Here is a 19,349-nt window from a genome sequence, read left to right as displayed (position 1 = left end):
TTTGTTATTAAAAAATAAAAATAACAAATAAGGTTTGACCTATAAATTTTGTCAAATCTGGCTAAACGGTACCATGAACACCCGTAAGAAAAAAAATATTTTAAAGCACAATTGCTTGACGAATGTAACATGAAGTTTTAATAATCTAACAACTCCCATCTGGTTTCGGATCAAACCCTTGGAACATGTTTATGTAAATCGGGTTGGTCTCTATTTAACATGGCGTGATAGTAGGTTACTCGTATCAATTTTTATGACGTATTCAAACTTAAAAACGGGTTTGGATGTTTATGTTAAAATAGAAATGAGGGTCATCGTTTAAACGCAAAAACACACAAAACCGCAATGTATGTTATCCTGTACTTCACTTTAGGCTCGTGTTCGGATCCGCATCCAAGATGCGCTGTTTAACAACCCTGGTGATATTTGCAAAATCAAATCAATGACATGACATGACATGTCCTAAACCTATAACAAATTATATAATAAAAAAGGCTTCAAGAGAAGTAAGCACATCTATTTGTACAAATGGATGATGAGATTCTGTAATACTAAAACCAGAAACTTTCTGCAACAAACGTGGCGTCTAGACATAATTAAGTTTAACAACTACTCGTTTCACTCGTTAAATTGTGGGCCCGTCAATGCTCCAAGAAGCTAGGTACACGGGTCAATGGCCGGCTAGTCTGGTGAAAATCCAACTACCAATAGTAAGAACAACGTGGTTAAAAGTTGGAGGGCCCGTTTTTACACTTGTCCACCACCCGAACTGCTACAAGCTTGATTTGGTAGGACATTATTGCCACCGAAATCACCATCCAAACTCATCTGTTGCACTTCTTGCGGTGACAATATTTTGATGCAACGCACGCAGTTTACAAACTCCCTGTTTCGCATAACGGAGAGTCGTTAGCATAGTATAACATTATAATTTCATATAATTGAGAAATATTAATTTAATAGGATTGATAATATAATGTGTCTAATCATATTTGGCACCCGAATTATATATCAATAATTAAAATTTTTGGACAAAAAAAGTTGCGAGTTAGCCCAACCACACACCCAGTGAGTACCAAAAATGTATCTTTTGAACCAGGCCCGCTTTGAGGCCAATATAGGGTAACGAGGCAAGCTAAGCCTCAAGCTCGGCTTGTTTAACTTAACAGAGCTTAAGCTCCATTCGTTTAGCCTAACATAGCCCAAGCCCTACATCCAGAGCTCAAGTTCACCTAATAAGAAAATTTTTCAAGCTCGAGCTTGGCTCATTTATTGTTTATTTAATATTTAATTGTTTTATTTACATAGTTGTTTTCATGCATATTTATAATTATAAACTTATATACGTATATATTATAAGCTTATACTTTAGGCTCGAGCTCGTTTAAGCCGGGCTTGATTTGAGCTTTTAGTGAGCCGATGTTGAGAAGTTGATAGTCGTGTCAAATCGTTTACACCCATACTATAATTACACTAAAAGTATTGTGGACTTACTCCCAAGGGTCATCCCCAACAAGGAGAACATCATTCTCATGATCCACATAGACAAGTTTCCACCCAACTCTTTGTCGGTCTTCCAGTTGACCCTCGATACCAAACCTTCGGGCCAGGTCTTGTTTAAGCTCATCATAGCCCGAATATGCAGCAATATTAATTGATCTCCCAACCGCTCCTTGTTTGTAAACCTACATAATCCCAACTAACAATTTTAATACTGAACCTCAATATGTACATAAGGAAAAGACGACAAACAGCCAGTATGAAGTAATCGAACCTTGGTATATGTGCGCAGTCGCCGAAACGGTTGAGGTGGTGGCGCCCACACACCGTTACTTAACAAGGCATCATCATTAATGGTGGAATCAATGGAGTTGAAAGTCATATCCGGAACCCCAAACGACTGAGACACCATTGAAGACGAGAGCTCGGGTTGACTTTCCTTTGCAGGGTTTTTGTAGCTTGAAATCAAACCTCCACCGGAGCTGATATTATTTTCAGACCCCATCATTCCTTTTGTGATCAAAGGGTCAGGAATCATTGATGACATGTTGTTTACCCCAAATGGAATATCGGTTCTGGGATCGTTTCTAACTTCCTCATCTTGAATAACTGGCTCTCTATATTGCAATGGTTGTGAGTTGAAAGAAATATGATTGGAGTTATTATGAGGTTGCAAATGAACATCATTTTGGGAAATGCATACTGAGGTAGCTGATGATGAACTGTCAAGATAATCCATCTGGGGCACACCAAGATTCTGCAAATACGTTCGTGGAGCTAAAAAGCCTTGATTTTGAATCTTTGACACGTTTACTGAAGGTTTCACGCCAGCTTTTTGCTGCAGTTCTTTACCAAAGTTTTCATTTGCTGATATTGTTTCCAAACCACTTGTGATTATTAAATGATTAGAACCTGGAATTATGTCTTCACCAACCATAGTTGTAGTTGCTCTCGGGTAAGATCGACTGTTGATCATACCCGGGCCCACATTTGGGCAGTTATTAGTTGAGGGTGATGTGGAACATGATGGCACGTCGTCACTCCCAGTTCCAGTCAGTAAACTACTGCTGTTTGTCGAGGGCTGATTAACTGGCATCTGGGCGGGCCCCGTCATTTGCCCAGACAACTCATGTTGAAGTTTTTGTTGCTGAGGAAGATTTGAGAAACGAAAATTCTGTTCATTGTTATTACTATTATTATTATTATTATTATTATTATTATTATTTCTCGACATCTGTTGAGGTAGTGATGTGGCGGGTGTTTGAGAGGGTGTTTCCGTCATTTGGCTTGTTGAAATTGATTGTTGTGCTAAAAGTGACTGTTGCTGCTGATGAAGCTTCTGTAGAAGCTGAAACTGATTTTCTGGCATCTGTAGCTTTTGAGTAAATTGTGAATCGGGAAATTGGGTCGGCAATGGAAGCTTCTGTTGACTATGATTTTGACGATTGACCGCCATCATCTGCTGCTGTTGATGTTGAAGTTGTTGCTGTTGTTGTTGCATTTGTTGCTGTTGCAGTTGTTGTTGCAACTGTTGTTGTTGTAACTGTTGCAACTGTTGCTGTTGTTGAAGTTGAATAATATTCTGAGACTGAATCTGTGACTGAACTTGGTTCTGAGGTAGTGTTTGGCTGACCAGATTCTGCCTAACCGATTGCTGGGTCAACTCATTCAACTGTTGTGGCTGCATCATCATGGCTAACGGGTTTGTGGCACCAGGTTGAGATAGCTTTTGTGTCTGGTCAAGTTGTGGTGTTGAGCGTTGACTATTGAGACCATTAAACTGAATGTTATTCTGAGTAAGCATTTGTGGGCCGCCATAGTTTTGCAAAACAGAGCCCGCCAACGGGTTCAAGAAACCCGGTTGGATTTGATTAGCCAAAGACGGGTTTTGTTGCATGTTCATCCATTGGGCTAAACTTAGGCCAGGGTCCTTCATGGACATATCTTCACCAAGCCACGGCATGGTTCTTTTGAATATGTTGTCGAAATCTGCTGAATCGTCACCTAGCATTCCTGGTTGTCTTGGCCGTTTTGTTGGGTAAAATGCTGGGGTTGGGCAGATGTAAAATGGAGCCGTAACAGGCTCGATCTCCCATATCGATACTCGGTTTCTCCTTTCACCAGCAGTTGCTTCATCCCAACCAACCTACACTCAAGACCATATAATTAATTATTGCAAACACTTTAGCTGACTAAAAAACGTCCACGAGTAATATTATACATATGTTTGTGTGTGTGTATGTGTGTACATATGTGTATATACGTATGTGTATGCGTATATGAATATATGTATATGTACACCTGTAGGTTACGCCATTGAGAGTTCTTCCATCTTACACCGTCCAGATCACTGATGCCAGTAATAGTACCCATATACCTGTAATAATTTTTTTATATAAATTATTTATCCAACTTAAGGGAAAGCATATATATTTTAAGTATAAAGGTTAGACTCTATTACCTCCTTGTTCCAGATTCTTCTGTCTCGAACATCATCCGGAAGCGCATACCGAGAGATATTTGGTTACTGCAGACTGCTTTGTAGTACTTGGCTAACGGAATCACAAACTCTGACGGGCTAGCCCTGTTTTAAAAAATGAATAAACTGAAAAGTAAACATTTGGGTTCGCTCAAGTGATTTGTAATGATGATAAATAGTCAAATACATAGCTGTAACATACTAACATGTTTCAATTTGAAAATGAAGTTAATTTATATTTACCTTGGATTATAGAACACAGTGAAATTGGTGTTATTTGCAGCTGCATGGGCTGCAGCAGCTAACACTCCAATATGCATACTATCACTGGATAAAACTGATGATGATAAATTTGTTTGTTGTCTGTTAGCTCGTCTAATACCCAATAGAAGCTGTTGTTTTTCATCCCTGTTATATAGATTATAGATTAAGCTCCCAAGTCGATTAAATGCATATATGTATACATGTGTGTGTGTCGTATAGTATACATTATAAAAGTACACAAATCTTGATATGGTCATGGAATTCAATTACCTTATAAACAAGACAGAGTCTCCCGCAAAAAGTCTCTTCCCACTGACAAAGAGGCTCCACCCAGTCGTGAGCAAGTGGCGTTTCGGTTGCCCTGAATTTTGAAGAATAATCTATTTCATTGAAGCACGAAGACATTTTTTTAAATAAACAAAAGATCGCACATAAATGGTGATTTAACAGTCGGTGACATTTTGTTATTTAGACCTTTAGTCCGTAGTTTAAGTTTTTTTTTTTGAATATTATTTATTACATATACTACTCATGGTGCATTTTGCTAAAAAAATAAAAAATAAAAATAAACTTGACTTACCACGATAGATGTGGCGAAACGTCCATACATTGTCATGTAAATCCCTGGCCACAAGCTCTTGCGCAGGTGGTTGCATATTAAAATCCTATTGAAAAATAAACAAAATTTGGTTGTTAACAAATAAAAAATACGTTTCCAACAAAAACTGGTTGTTAACAAATATAAACAGTTAGATAAGTTCACTCACAAGCGGCGGGAAAATTTTCTCGGCTGCTCGACGAGGAACAGAAAATCCTCCATGAGTGCTAGTATCACTTGCCGTCAAAGTTTTGCAAAAAAACTCTGTTTGTGGCTTATGTGCCTTCATTAGAAGATCAGACCTGAGTAATGCTTCTTTATCAAACTGCAAAAAAAATATGTACACGACTATGTAATCTAGTCAACAGCCTAAATTTGACCCGATAAATAACTAATTCAGGTCCATACCGAAGGAACCGGTTGGAGTGTCATCTGAGCATATACTTCATCTGTGTCTGGATCAGCCTGAAAATAAAATATTAATTTTGACAGAAAATAAAATATTAAAATATTAATTTGCAAAAGGGCATACATGTAATGTGACTTTATGAAGTATGCAAAACAATTTTGACTGAAGATTTGGGTAGCTTGGAATTTGAGCATCTACATCCTTCTTCATAGATGCAGCAACCTGAAAACATATGTAACAAAATAAAATAAGTCCAAAATACCCTTCAACTTAATTTTTAGACCAAAATTTGTGGGTCCTGAAGAAATCATATCATATAATATTTTTGTGGTTTTTTCATTAAAGAGGCCAAAATAAATCAAGACTTTCATTAGCTGAATCTATTGTAGTAAAGACTAAAAGGAAGTTGCAGAGATGATGGTTCCATCTCACCAACCATCACCATACCATGTGCATTTTAGCAGACCTAGCATTAATTCAACTATACTTCACCACTCATTTGTAATAAATAATGAAATATATATTTATCTGAAAATGCAGGCTCCTTTCACCCTGTTTATTATAAAAATAAATAAATTTTACATATACTTATAGGCTTTTAATTGATTAATTAAAAGCAAGACCATTATTGTAGAATAAAAGTATTAGAAAATATAAAAGGGAAGTGAGATAAAAATGTAAAAGGTAGATTTTAACTAAACTTTTTAAAAGTTTACGATCACCTCTCCAATATAATCATCAAGCCTTATGCGTTGAAAAGTCCTTATACAATTTATAGTACTTGTTTTTGTATTACTTTCAAGAGAAAGTAGACAACTTTTTTACTCACAAGGGCAGTTTTGTCATTTTTTTTCCTTATTTTGGCTATAAATTTTATTCCATGTACGAAACTACAAACAAGTATTATTTACCTGGAATGAAATTAATTTAGCAATACCATTACCAACTACCATGTCTACAACAATTCCAAAAAACTGATAATAATTTTGTTATCACCTCCCTTATATTTTGGCTTTACCTACTTGTACCGTACAACTACTAAACAAAAATGCATTATTACATCCACTTGTACTTTGTGCAAGCGTGCAAAAAAACTTGTACAGTTCTTCCTTTACGGTTTATCAACAATTTTCTTCTACAAATTGTTGTTTTGGCCCCTATGGTTTACGTCCCATAGCTCATTCAGCTCAAAATGAAATTTTTGGACGAATGAGCCATTGGCGTTTAATATTATTAGCCGTTTTGGCCTCTTAAGACTTTAAATTATAAGTTACCTTTATTTTTTTTTTTATTTCCTTTTGTTCTTTTTGTCCTTTTTATTTTATAGATTTGACAATAAACTTATTAATTATTTAACCAACTTATGTACTTTATGAAAAACTATATTTATTCTACTTTTTTATTTATTTCCACATGTTTGAATAAATAATCTATTTTTCTCACTTTTAAATTTTAGATTTGAAAAAATATATATTACTAATTAATTAAGCAACTTATTTGCTTTATAAAAATATAATTTTTCTCCCAAAATAGTAATGAAAATTCTTTTATTACTTTTTATCACTTTTATTTTATAGATTTGACCACAACTATTTTTTTAACGAATCCTCCAAATTGGCGGGCTAAATTCACCATATCGGGATACACTCGTCTTTCGAACAGGGAAAAACCCTCACATAAGGCCAACGCTCGTGAACCTGACAATAACTTTATAATGTAATTAACCAACTTAATTATTTTATGAAATATATATTTTTATACTTTTTTATTTATATATTTTATTTATTTATTTTTGTTTATCACTTTTAAATTATAGATTGTAAAAAAAAAGAAACTAATCAACTAAGCAGCTTATATGTTTCATAAAAATATAACTTTTCTTTCTAAAACAGTAACGAAATTCGGTGACGGTTCACGTTAGACTGTGCTGGCGCAAGATAGAAACTAAATATAACAAAAGCTTAAAGTAAACCTGTTCACTATGTCCTTGAGGAAAATAAACAACGTGTGTTCCGGCCGCCGGTAAGTTGACCAGTGGACCGGCACATGCCTGCCATAGCTCCGGGTTAATTAACCGGTTCTTATCTCCACCTATATTAATAACAAAAACACAAATATTAATACTAATACTAACATTAATAAAACAATTGATAACTTTAAACTTAAAAAGCAACTTTTAAGTTTTTAAGTTATAACTTTACACACTTCTTTTAATTTAAACCTAATTTGTTGCAGGTTTAGAAACTTAAATTAATTGAAATTAATGTTAATTAAATCTTAATCTGACCTTCTACTGGATTCGTTGACGGTATGTTGGATCCAGAACTGTTGCTCGTTATCTTCATTGATGGTTGTTGAAGCTTCAAATCACTGACTGATGTTAAATTAGATACTCATCGGAGGTTTTATTCGGTATGAATCGGATCGAAACGGTGTCGTTTTGCAATTGGAGCTGTGAATTCGGTGATTCTGATAAAACGCCTAAATTTTAACGACGGAAGTGACTGTTTCGCCGGAAACGGAAAACAAAACAGTCGGAATTTGAAAATAATATTAATAAATTAACCGCCGGAAACGGAAAAGTTCTACCACCAGAGATTCATCGGAGGTTATATTCAGTTCAAATCAGATCGAAACGGTGTAGTTTTGCAATTGGAGCTGTGGAAATGGTGATTCGGATAAAACGCCTAAAATTAGCCGACGTATGTGATCTCCGGCGAATATTCCGGCGGAATCGGAGGTTTGATTCAGTTCAAATCAGGTCAAAACGACGTGGTTTTGCAATTGGAGCTGAGAATACGGTGAGACTAATAAAACGCCTAAAATTAACCGACGTATGTGATCTCTGGCGAATAAATTATAAAAATATTAATAAAATATCAGATCAAAACGACGTGGTTTTGCTATTGGAGCTGCGAATTCGGTGATTCCGATAAAACGCCTAAAAGTTAACGACGGAAGTGATCTCCGGCGAATATTCGGTAAATATTCCGGCGGAACTCGCCGGAATCAGAAAACAAGTAAAAATATTAAGATTATTAAAAGAATATGACGACCGGAGGCACTTTATAAATAAAGGAGATAATAATAATAAGATTGCTGGTTGCTTGCTGAGTATTGCAGAGACCAAACCAAATGCTGCTGCTGCAGCTGCACCTTTGTAATTGTATCTGAATGAATCTCTTATTATTATTATTCGCTTTCTCTCTCTAAAAGTGTGTGTGTATGTATATATCTGAATCTATAACTTTCTCTCTCTAAAAGTATATGTATATGTGTGTATGTATCGGTGGTATCTTTCTCTCTCTTCTGGTGTCTGAAAGCAATCTTTCTTTCTCTCTCTGGAAAAGGTTGACCAGATGGGGGGTAGTTTCGGAATTTGGGAAAGTAAAGTTTATTTAATGACATCTTTTATTAAGGTAATTAATGGGAGGTTAATACTACCGAAATCCAATTATGATTTTGTGGATTTCCATTTTTATATTTTTAGGCAAACTACACTTTTGTTTTTATTGGACCTCGTTAAAAAAAACTTAACGACGTTAAGTTTTTTTAAATTTCAAGTTGATGTTTTAGGCTTTCGTTCGGAATGAGGATATGAATCGAGTGATGTAAAAGTTATCTCAAAACGATGGTTCAAACGACTAAAGGATCCTTTAATTCCTGTGTGTAAACTTTTAATTTACAAAAATCAAGCTACTTTGAGCACCGTTTCGGTGTAAGTTTTACATAAATTGATTTGTATCCTCATTCCGATCGAAAACCCTAAAACATCAATTGAAATTTGGAAAAAACTTAATGTCGTTAGGTTTTCTTTTAACAGATGCCCAATAAAAACAAATTGGGTGAAAATTGAGACTGATGACAAATATTTTTTAAGTTGAGATTATTATCGGTCAACTGCATTAATTTGAAATTATTGAAATCCAAATCGCCATATTTTTATGATAGTTGAGACTTAGAGCAATACCGGCACGTCCTCTGTCTCCATCTCTATAACTATACCTGAAAATTATTATTTCTTCTCTTACTTTTTCAATTTTTTTACCTTTATTATTGTTTTTTCTCTCTTTTTCACTCACAACAAATTTTAACAAATATTAAAAAATTATAAATCATGAACATGTTTCTTCAAATTTACTCATGAAACAATAACATTTTATCTCTCCATCACTCACAATCAATTTTACAATCACTCTCTAAAAAAATAGAATGCACTCATGTGTTAAAGAGGAGCTGTTGTGAATTCTCTTATATAGACTCACTTTCACTTTAATTAACTGTGTATTAAATTAAACGAGTCATATACACCCCGATGTCTCGTATAGTTTTTCATGGCCCTATACGCCTCGTATATGCAATAATATCTCATTTTAGTTCAGGTTTTTTTTTATTTTCATCTTCACTCGTATACACGCTATACGACTTGTGTAGGTTTTTGTCAACGTCATTTGATAACATCACGTTTTTGTCAACGTCATTTGCTAACATCACCAATCAACTTGTTTTTAACTAGCCTATCCATAATCAAACGACTATATTTTACAACTTTTAAATAATTAAACAAATATTTTAAAAAATGCATATATACGAGTAGCGTAGACCTATACGACTCGTATATGCCTATATTGCCTATACAGCTATACGGGCACCAAAAACAAAAGCCGATACATGCCGACACAAATTGACACAATTCAGGGCCTTATAACCAAGGTGGTGTTTGAAGAACCTAAATCTTCTAATAATGATTTTGATTTTATACTTCAATCAAGATTTATGGCTAAATATTTACGGGTTATTACCATATTTGTTCGTAGAGGTGATGAAAATGCTTACACAAATGATAGGTCATTGTCCCGTGTTAACCAATTCGTGATCATTTTAATATAAGTCTCGTTTTTAAGTAGAAAATCACAATCATTGACCCATTTTAGTACTTTCATAAGTACTTTCTTTTACCTGTATTTCAACAAAACTGGTGATCATATATCATAGTTAAGTTCCGGATTATAAACTAAGGCTGAGGGGTGTGGAGCGCTAGGAAGGGCGCAAGAGGACAGCCGGGGCGCGAGCACCACACCACCGAGGCGCGAGAGGGGCGCGAGAGGGGCGCGAGCGCGGAAAAAGAGGCAGGCGCCAGGCCAGTAGCGGCTGGGACTGGGCGTAAGTGGGCTTCGGAATGCGTGCATGACCGTTGGGGCCTTATAAATTGAGCCGTTGGCTCTTTATGAAAAATTTTTTCATGGTGTCGGAAAAGATCGGGTGCACTGTGCCGTCTATTTCAGTGGGATAGAGGTTGTCTGGAGGTGGCTACGGCGGAATGGAGATTATTAGCATGGTGTCGGTTCTATGTTTTAAGTAATTAGTCGGAGATGGTTAGAGCGTCGCCGGAGATGGCTTGGGTCGAGCGTCGCCGGTGATCTTGGAGACTGATGCAAGCAATTATGGAGGTGTGGTATTATATATATATATATATATATATATATATATATATATATATATATATATATATATATTTATAAAACCGCTCGCGCCCCCTCTCGCGCCCCTCCACACCATGGCCCGGGGCGCGAGCACTACAACCAACACCCATCTTATCAAGTTTCTCTCTCTGCCACACGTCACAATATTATTGGCTGGCGCCCCCACTCGCGCCCCCCACACCCCTCAGCCTAATAGATATTTATATAGATTTAAAAGATGCGTGAGGTAATCATTATAAAAAAATGCAATCATAACTATTTACTAAATGTATGATTAGAGTAAAATAGAAAGGTAAATATAATCAACAAAAGTGGCTATCATAAAGCTATCTTCTTACACCAACTTCATAGACTACGAATCTTAGCAAGTGATTTACAAAATATGATTCCTTAATCTTAATACAAATAAAAGGGTTTTGAAGTGTTATTATCATAGATTCATAGGGCTTCTTATTATTATTTTCATTCTTGAAAAAAAGGTGCCATTTCAAATTTTATAGTATATATACTTTAAAAAACAATAAAATATATAAAGGATGCTCCATTTAATATATGGATTAAATCAGATTTAGGGTGGTGGGGGTGTGCTCGGGTACCTAGGATACCCCCCCTCCAGATTATCCTTTATGGGTGATGATGTCGAGTGATACGACCCGAAGAAAGAATATGAGAGAGTGAAATGTTTGTGTAGAGAGCCTATGATTCTGGGTGATGTTTCGCCGGTGATATCGGGTTCCACCGGGTGGCTGGGCAAGTGACGAGTTGTTGGTCATGGATTGGTTTTCCGACAGGTGGCTGCGGGTTACGCACTTATGCCCCCACCACCCTAAGCAAAGCAAGGTTAACAGTCGAAGCTAATCGTTTTTACTTTTCATTCTTTCATGTATTTGTAACATTACTTCCTATGTTTTTTATAAAGAAATATCTTTATCCAAACCATATATATTTAAAAGTATTGGTTTTTTATATATTGAATAAAAAGTATGTCTATAATATTTGCTAAAAACAATTTGTAGGATGTCCATCAATATCTAATCTTTTTCTGGGGTTTGATGCCAAACTAATCCACATGGGTAGGGGTGGAATTTCTGATAATTACTTCACTATCACATCACATCACATCAGTTTTAAATACTTCGTTTTGATGACACTTTTTAAATTTTATATATATTAAAGTTTAAAATCTTATATCAGAATATTTGAACCACCTTTTTAATGTTTGAACCACCTTGTGTATTAAATTAAATAATTATAAACCATGGAAACCAAATGTTAAGAAATTTTAAATATATATGATTAGCAAAATTAGACCCAAAATATATTAGGAGAACCTTAGGGAAAAAAAATTATTTTTAAATTTTTCTTCTAAATCCGTTATCAGTTAAAAATTCTTTTGATCATTGTCGGCTCCATATTGTTTGCCACAATTTTGAGCACACACTCACATTTTGATTTTGATTGTTGGTGTAGTTCACGTGTGGTTCTTGGTGTTTCTTCATATTCTAAAATCTAGTTGGTTTTTAGAAAATTGTTAGCTTTCTTCAATATATGTCGTGTCAACGTCGGGACCATAATTTTTACCGGACAACTTTAAGTAAAATCATACCTCTATTTATCAAAAGGCTTCACATATTTATCATATTTTTCTTGTATTTTTCATCTTGCATTGTTGTTCTTAATATGACAATATGCGAGTAGATATCAAACCCTCCTGAGACAAGACATTGATTGAGGTGTGGTGTAATACCTTATAAATGAGTTAATCAAGAAACTTAAAAAAGTTGTTAAATCATATTTAAATTAAAATGCAAAATAATATATTCACAATATTATAAACGGTAAATGTAAAAAAAAAACATTCGTAATACGGGAGGTAAAAACTAGTAACAAGATATATGAATATTAGTTGGTCCATCTCTTTGGAAGTTTTCTAGTCGTATGTTGGTCTATGCTTGCATAATTTGTAGTCTAGCTTCCCGATGGGTATTTCACTTCTTCTAATAACTTTGTCGTCCAAAAAATAAATAAATTAAAACACAAACATGTAAAAAAACAAAATACGAATTTTAACCGAGTATCTATAATACAAATATGTTATTAAATCTTAAATATATATAAACAAAACCTTTAAAAGCTCTTTGGTTGTAAAACATGGATATACTAAAAATTAACAGTCGATTTTTTAAAAAAATATATTATTTATAATTAAGAAACAATTTTATACTAGAAAAATAAGCGGATCATGAGTCTTATCAAACCCAGATAACCTTTAAACGGGTTATAACATCTTATTTATTTGTGAAACTCTTTCACCATCAAACTCTAAGTGTATTATTAACTTTTTTTACAATAAATAAATTTAAAATCCAAAAAATATATAAATATTAGAAATAAAAAATATAAAACAAGCCTCTAATATGTGAGAAAAAAAGCTAGTTAAAATATAAAGGTAAAAGAATAAATATAAACGTTGGAAGACCTAATATTAACAAATAAAGATATTAGATAGAATATTTGAACCACCTTTTTAATGTTTGAACAACCTTTTTGTTTTGAATAAATAAGACCTAATATTAATAAATATATATAAATTAGCACAATTAGATTAAAAAAAATTTGTTTTGTTTAATGTATCATTGAGCAAATACTAGGATACTCATACATTTAAAATTTTTTGTTTGTAATACCCATGAATTTTCCTTTTGCAACTGCCACTAATTGATTTTGGATCATTATTGATTCTATATTGCTTGCCACAATATTTAGCAAACGCTCACATTTTGATTGTTAAGTCTAGTTTATGTGTGGCTCTTAGTGTTTTTCATATTCTAAAAATCTAGTTGGTTTTTAGCAAATTGTTTGCCTTTGTAAATATATGCCGTGTCACCATTGAGGCTATAATTCTCATCAGATAATTTTAACTAAAATCACACATCTACTGTTATTCGTCAAAAGGCTAAAATATCCATCATATATTTCTTGTATTTTTCGTCTCGCATTATTGTTCTTGATATGACAGGTGAGTAGACATCAAACTCTCCTGAGACAAGACGTCTATTTTTATTTTTGTTTTTATACATCCATATTAAATACTTGTTTATTTAATATTTGTGGTTTCAAATTTTATTTACAATAAAAAATCATTTATAAATGAGTTAACCAAGGAACTTAAGAAGGTTGTTAGATCATAAATAATTAATATAATAAATATAATGACCATTAGTAAATAAACAAAATTACATACATAATTTAAAACATGCGTGTTATTATTGAATGTTATCACAATTACTCCTATGAATTAACCATATAACAAAAAATATGAGTATTATCACGTCTCATCTAACTCAAACTCTCTCCAAAACCCCTTGCATTGTCACCTACAGCTACACGAACCGCCCATACGTGGCTGCCCTCCACTAGAACTGCCTCCTCCATCCTTGCGTCATCAGCCATCCCCGTCTTTTAACCGAATTCGTTTGTAATAGATATGCTATCTACACTCTTTCTTCGACAACCGCTAGCACTCCCCCCCCCCCCCCCTCTTTTCTTCGTTCACCATCACGTTAAGACACGCGACAGGAACAAATTAAATACGAAGATGGTAAATAGTATAACTCATGTATGACGCATCAACACAATAGGTTAAGCACATTTTAGTTTTTTCTTTTCTAATTTCTATCGATCATCACACATATAATAAATCAACTTCTTGAAAGTATATTATATATAGGAAATAACTTCTATAAACTATAATAATTCAAATAAATTTTTAAAAGATATAAATATTTTAGCCTTTTATTCTCCTCACCCAAATGTTTTTTTTTCTTTTTTCTTTTTAAATCTGATTGAATAAATTATTTGCGTTCATTTAATATAATTTATTATTTCTTTTATGACCAAGGTTCTTTCCATGCAAGGGTAGACCAGCTTTTATAATTGAAGGCGTTAACTAACTATCATTATTTCATCAATAATGCTACAAGTAGTTTCACTGATTAGATGACGGTATGATACTGTAACGGTACCTACATACACTATAACAACCGATAAAAAGAAAACCAAAAAAATAAGTCGTATTATGATCAAAAGATTATCGACATGTGTTTGGTTTGTTGCGATGACAACTCAGCTCAACACATCGAAACATAGCGACACAAAAGTAGGTGTTAATTTTAAAAATCATGATATAAAACCTTTAAAAATGCATAATTAATTTCATACTTTAAATGATATATGTCTTTTTAACTCGTTTAAATTTTCATTCAATTTTATTTTTATCTAATAACCTGTGTTCTTAAAAAATAATAATAATACGCCGTCGTGTTTATTTATTTTTATTTTGGTCGACATCTTCTTATAATTTTGTTAAAATTAAAGTTGCTAGTTATTAGTTTAGAAATTATTACACTAAAAAAAGCAAATTCTCCTAATTTTTATACATATCCTCCATGTGTGTTTAATTATAGCGTGCAAGTTGATACATTGTTGGTAGACTCATTTTATTATTGTTTCTTTAGAAATTAGAAACAGAGATGTAAGAGCCTATCCAAGTATACAACATGTTATGACTGAATGAGTAAGGTCGTTTTTTGATTTTGTTTATTTGCATTAGAGTAAACTCTGGTTTTCGTCTATGTAGTTTGTTTAAATCTGCAGTTTTAGTTCAGGAGTTTTAAATTTGTGATTTTTGTCTCGTGGTTTCATTTCATTTGCAATTAAACCCGAATTCACTAATCCCGTTAAGTCCGGTCGTTAAATCCATCAGCGTGTCCTTCATGTGAGAGACAGTTTTGTCCTTTTTTCCCCAAAATACACCCCAGCCCCTCACGTGAGGGGGCTTACGAATTTGGACTGGGGTTTATTTGGGGAGAAAAAGGACAAAAATGCCCCTCACGTTAAGGACATGCTGATTGTTTTAACGAACAGACTTAACAAAATTAGTGAATTCGGATTTAATTGCAAGTGCAATAAAACCACATGGACAAAAATCACAAATTTAAAACTATTGGACCAAAACCGTAGATTTGGACAAATCACATAGACGTAAACCGCAAGTTACTCTATGTATTATTATTACTTTATTGGTTTTGAGTAAATAGATAACAATGTGAAAATTAATATTAAGCATGTTAAATAAACCATGCGATAAATAAATTTGTAGATAAGCCCGTCAAAGTGTTGTGCGACTTACGTGATTATAATGCGACTGGAGAGTTTTTCTTTGTCAAACGTTTGTTGTCGAAATGATTGACCGATAAACCATCTTGAATCATAAACATTAAAATACTTTCCAGAGTATCTTGTACATTATTACTCTAAATATTTCCATTGTTTGACATTGTCTCTTTATATCTTTCTGAAACATCTTTCAAGCCCTTGCAAGCAATATCTAAATGTTATTTCAAAGTCGTGTTGGACTCTGACTTTAAAAACGAACCACCATGCTTACATCATGCTTTATTCGGACCGTTTGACAGTAACATAAATCAAAATGTCCTTAAATAGTTATGTTTCTATTTATAGGAATAATCTTCAATATGGTTCCATCGTTGGATGAAGAACCAACAGCAACGAAAAATTGCCCACTCAAGGAAGCCATTTTAGTGTGTTACTATGTTATTAACTCGTGCACGACACGTGCGGAAATAAAGAAGTCGTCAAATAAACACATATATAATTTCAAATGACAAACTATTTTTTAATATAATTTTTTGAGACAGTAACATGGTTTTTAATTGCAATTCATATACATATGCAAACAAAGTATTGAAATACATAAACTTATAAATAATGACTTTACGTAGTAGAATGTTTATAAAGAAAATTTAAAACTTTAAAACATAAACTTCATAAACTTTAAAAAATAATATTAACACAAAACAAGCAAACTTCACTAGCATTACTGCATTAGTCTAGAAATCAAGAGAATCAAAATATAAGCACCCAGGAAAGATTTCCGACAAGCATTCAAGAATAATTCGGGCTTTTTTTCTTCCTGGACCGAGAACACAGTTGATGACATAAACATTCATACACCAATCTAACAAACATAGTGACTAAAACACTACGAAAATTGTTTTTACATTTCATGTGAAAAATCTCACCATAATAAACTGAAGCACGTCCAAAGCGCATTTAAGAACTAGAACCCAATCAAAACATTTTTAAAATGACATGTTTTGACCATAATCAAACCGTTAGGTTTTGAAAATGACCCATTTTAACCCGAACCAAATCGATATCTTCTAAAATTGATTCGTTATCACTCGAACCAAATCGATACGATTTTAAAAGACATGTTGAAACCCAAACAAAATCGATATCTTTTATATTAACTCGTTAACCAGAATTAAATTGATAGCCTTTTAAAATGACCCATTTTTACCCGAGCCAAAGCTACTTGAAATATTTCTAAATGACTCATTTTCATAAATGAAAATTGAAATAACGCACTTGAAATAAATGGCCTTAGACAACTATAGAGCCGTTAACAAAGGGAAAAAATCGACCCCGACACTCATAACCGGGTATCGGGTATTTGGAACCGGAATGATGAATAAGTTGGTTATGGAATTAAGTGCCGGAGGAATTAGTTTTGGGGCAGGCTTTTGCCGAAAATCTATACTTTATTTATACCCTACGGATACAGTCGGTACAAGGACCGATTATGCTATAACCAAGTATTAGAGTTGTTGGCTTCGGGTTGTTTTGTTGGATACGAGACGATACCCTTTTTTTAGCACAACTAAATAGGGGTTGCTTTCAGTGGTGGATCTAGAAAATTTTTCGAGTGGGTTCACTCGTTTTAGATGCTCTAATTTCACAGGGCCGGATATAAAATTTTTCGGGTCGGTTCAACGGTTCGGCTTGGGTCGGGTAAGGTTCATCACACAATAAAATTACGATACAATAGTAAAAAAACATCTTTAGAAATGAAAAAACAAAAATAAAATCATGTTGATACCTCTTGGCAAACTTTGACAAGTTTAGTTTATTAATTATATACACTAAAATTGTGGCTATCCATTGCTATTGCATCTCTGAACAAGTGATAATGACCCTATACTAACACGGTTGTAGTGTACATTTCTAAAAATATATACAAACTAAATTCTGCAGTAATGATTTAAATCCTATATGTTGCAGTGTGCATTTCTGAAAATATATACAAACTAAATTCTGCAGTAATGACTTAAGTCCTATATAGTTATCATTTCAGCTATATATCCTAAAAAAAATAGAAAACATGCTAAGGAAGAGATTAGAACCCGGGTTCCTATAGTTACAAAGCAAAGACAGAACCAATAGAGCATTTGATCTTTTTGTTTATGGGTTCACTCTATATTTATTTATAGGTTCACTGCAGGTTTTTATATAAACGTTCTACTAAAAATCCGAAACTCAGTGGGTTCACGTGAACCCGGTACCTATAACGCAGATTCGCCCATGGTTGCTTTCATAGTAGTACAAAGAGTTGTAAGTTGCAAACAATGTTAAATATATGCAATTATGCATTGTAAAGTTAGAGAAAAAAAAATCCAAAAAGCCTAATCATGGATTGGTTGCAACTATTAGAAGCTATCTCAATTAGTAAAAGTTATCAATGTACGATAAATAGGAAACAAGGACACAACAATCCAACATAATGAAACCTTCAATAACAAGCTTTCAACATATTTTGGGCTTATATGTGTTTTTAGAAAGAGGCAATGTATTTAGGGTAAATTTTTATTAAAAAACATGTTATAGCAATATTGCTTTCAAAATTTTAGACTATTTTTAGTTATTTTATCTCTGTATTCTATGTCAAAGTTAAACAAAAGAAAATAAACATATCCTCGTTCGTGTTCGTACGGCTTGTTTGCAGACCTATGACGATATCAGAATGTTAAAACCTACGTTTCACAATATTCATACCAGGCTTATAAATCCAATAAGAAAACTCAATATTATAAAAGTCACCTGCATCATATCTTTGTAATTTTAAGATGATTTCTTTGAATGAAATTAGACGTTAGTTGCTTAAGTTAAAATTTTTTTTCATAAGTGTGTTCAAAATTAACATATACAAATACTTTTATATATAAAAAAAATTGTTAACGAACTTTTATATAAAAATACAGAAAGTATATTAATTATATATGGCATTGGCTTTATTTTATTTTTAAAGTTCTTTACTCTTCGAGAGGTGCTCCTAAATCCTATCAAGTATCCATGGACACGTGTATTCAAATTGGCCAATTGGGTCATTATGTCTCATGGGAGGTCAACACATTTGGAGCAGTGGGCCCCATCCGGGGCATCCCAATAATTTACTTTGTTTTTCAATATTATTTACAGATTTTCTAGAGACACTGTAGGGTTTTGCTAAAAAACCCTCTATATGTTCTCCATATCTTATACGCGGCATATAGGGGGGGTGTATAGCACTATACGGGACATATAGTGGATGTATAGCCCCCCGTATATATAGTCCTAGACGAGACATATAAGAGGTTGTTTGGTGTCCATAGTAGAACTCATTTATTTATGAACTCCCTTTAAATGTATTGACTTTTGACATTTTTTAGTCATATATTTTATTTTTGCTACTCATGAGGAACTTTCTTGAAATAA

The 19,349-nt window shown here is 33.5% G+C and overlaps 1 protein-coding gene across 1 annotated transcript; it reads right to left on the bottom strand.

Moving 5' to 3' along the window:
- Positions 1–495: 495 nt before the first annotated feature.
- On the bottom strand, positions 496–7,747 carry LOC143564754 (auxin response factor 19-like). Its single transcript, XM_077051938.1, has 13 exons — positions 7,538–7,747; positions 7,223–7,341; positions 5,374–5,472; positions 5,250–5,306; positions 5,011–5,166; positions 4,824–4,908; positions 4,514–4,604; positions 4,223–4,387; positions 3,962–4,084; positions 3,802–3,877; positions 1,775–3,646; positions 1,495–1,685; positions 496–886 (listed from the first exon to the last, which is right to left on the bottom strand). The coding sequence occupies exons 1-13, from the start codon at positions 7,593–7,595 to the stop codon at positions 748–750; spliced, it is 3,231 nt and encodes a 1,076-aa protein (XP_076908053.1). The 5' UTR covers positions 7,596–7,747; the 3' UTR covers positions 496–747.
- Positions 7,748–19,349: the final 11,602 nt, after the last annotated feature.

Source organism: Bidens hawaiensis, unplaced genomic scaffold (assembly GCF_021521415.1).
Source record: "Bidens hawaiensis isolate Kalapana, Puna unplaced genomic scaffold, B.hawaiensis_p1.1 tig00022155_1, whole genome shotgun sequence".
NCBI classification, from domain to species: domain Eukaryota; kingdom Viridiplantae; phylum Streptophyta; class Magnoliopsida; order Asterales; family Asteraceae; genus Bidens; species Bidens hawaiensis.
This window is presented reverse-complemented; position numbering and strand designations above follow the sequence as displayed.

Bases quoted from the DNA above. Each gene is read 5' to 3' on its own strand.
- LOC143564754 (XM_077051938.1), bottom strand. From the start codon at position 7,595: ATGAAGATAACGAGCAACAGTTCTGGATCCAACATACCGTCAACGAAT. The intron at 4,388-4,513 runs GTAATTGAATTC...TCTATATAACAG, and splicing joins GACTCTGTCTTGTTTATAAG to GGATGAAAAACAACAGCTTC. The intron at 3,878-3,961 runs GTAATAGAGTCT...AAATTATTACAG, and splicing joins GAAGAATCTGGAACAAGGAG to GTATATGGGTACTATTACTG.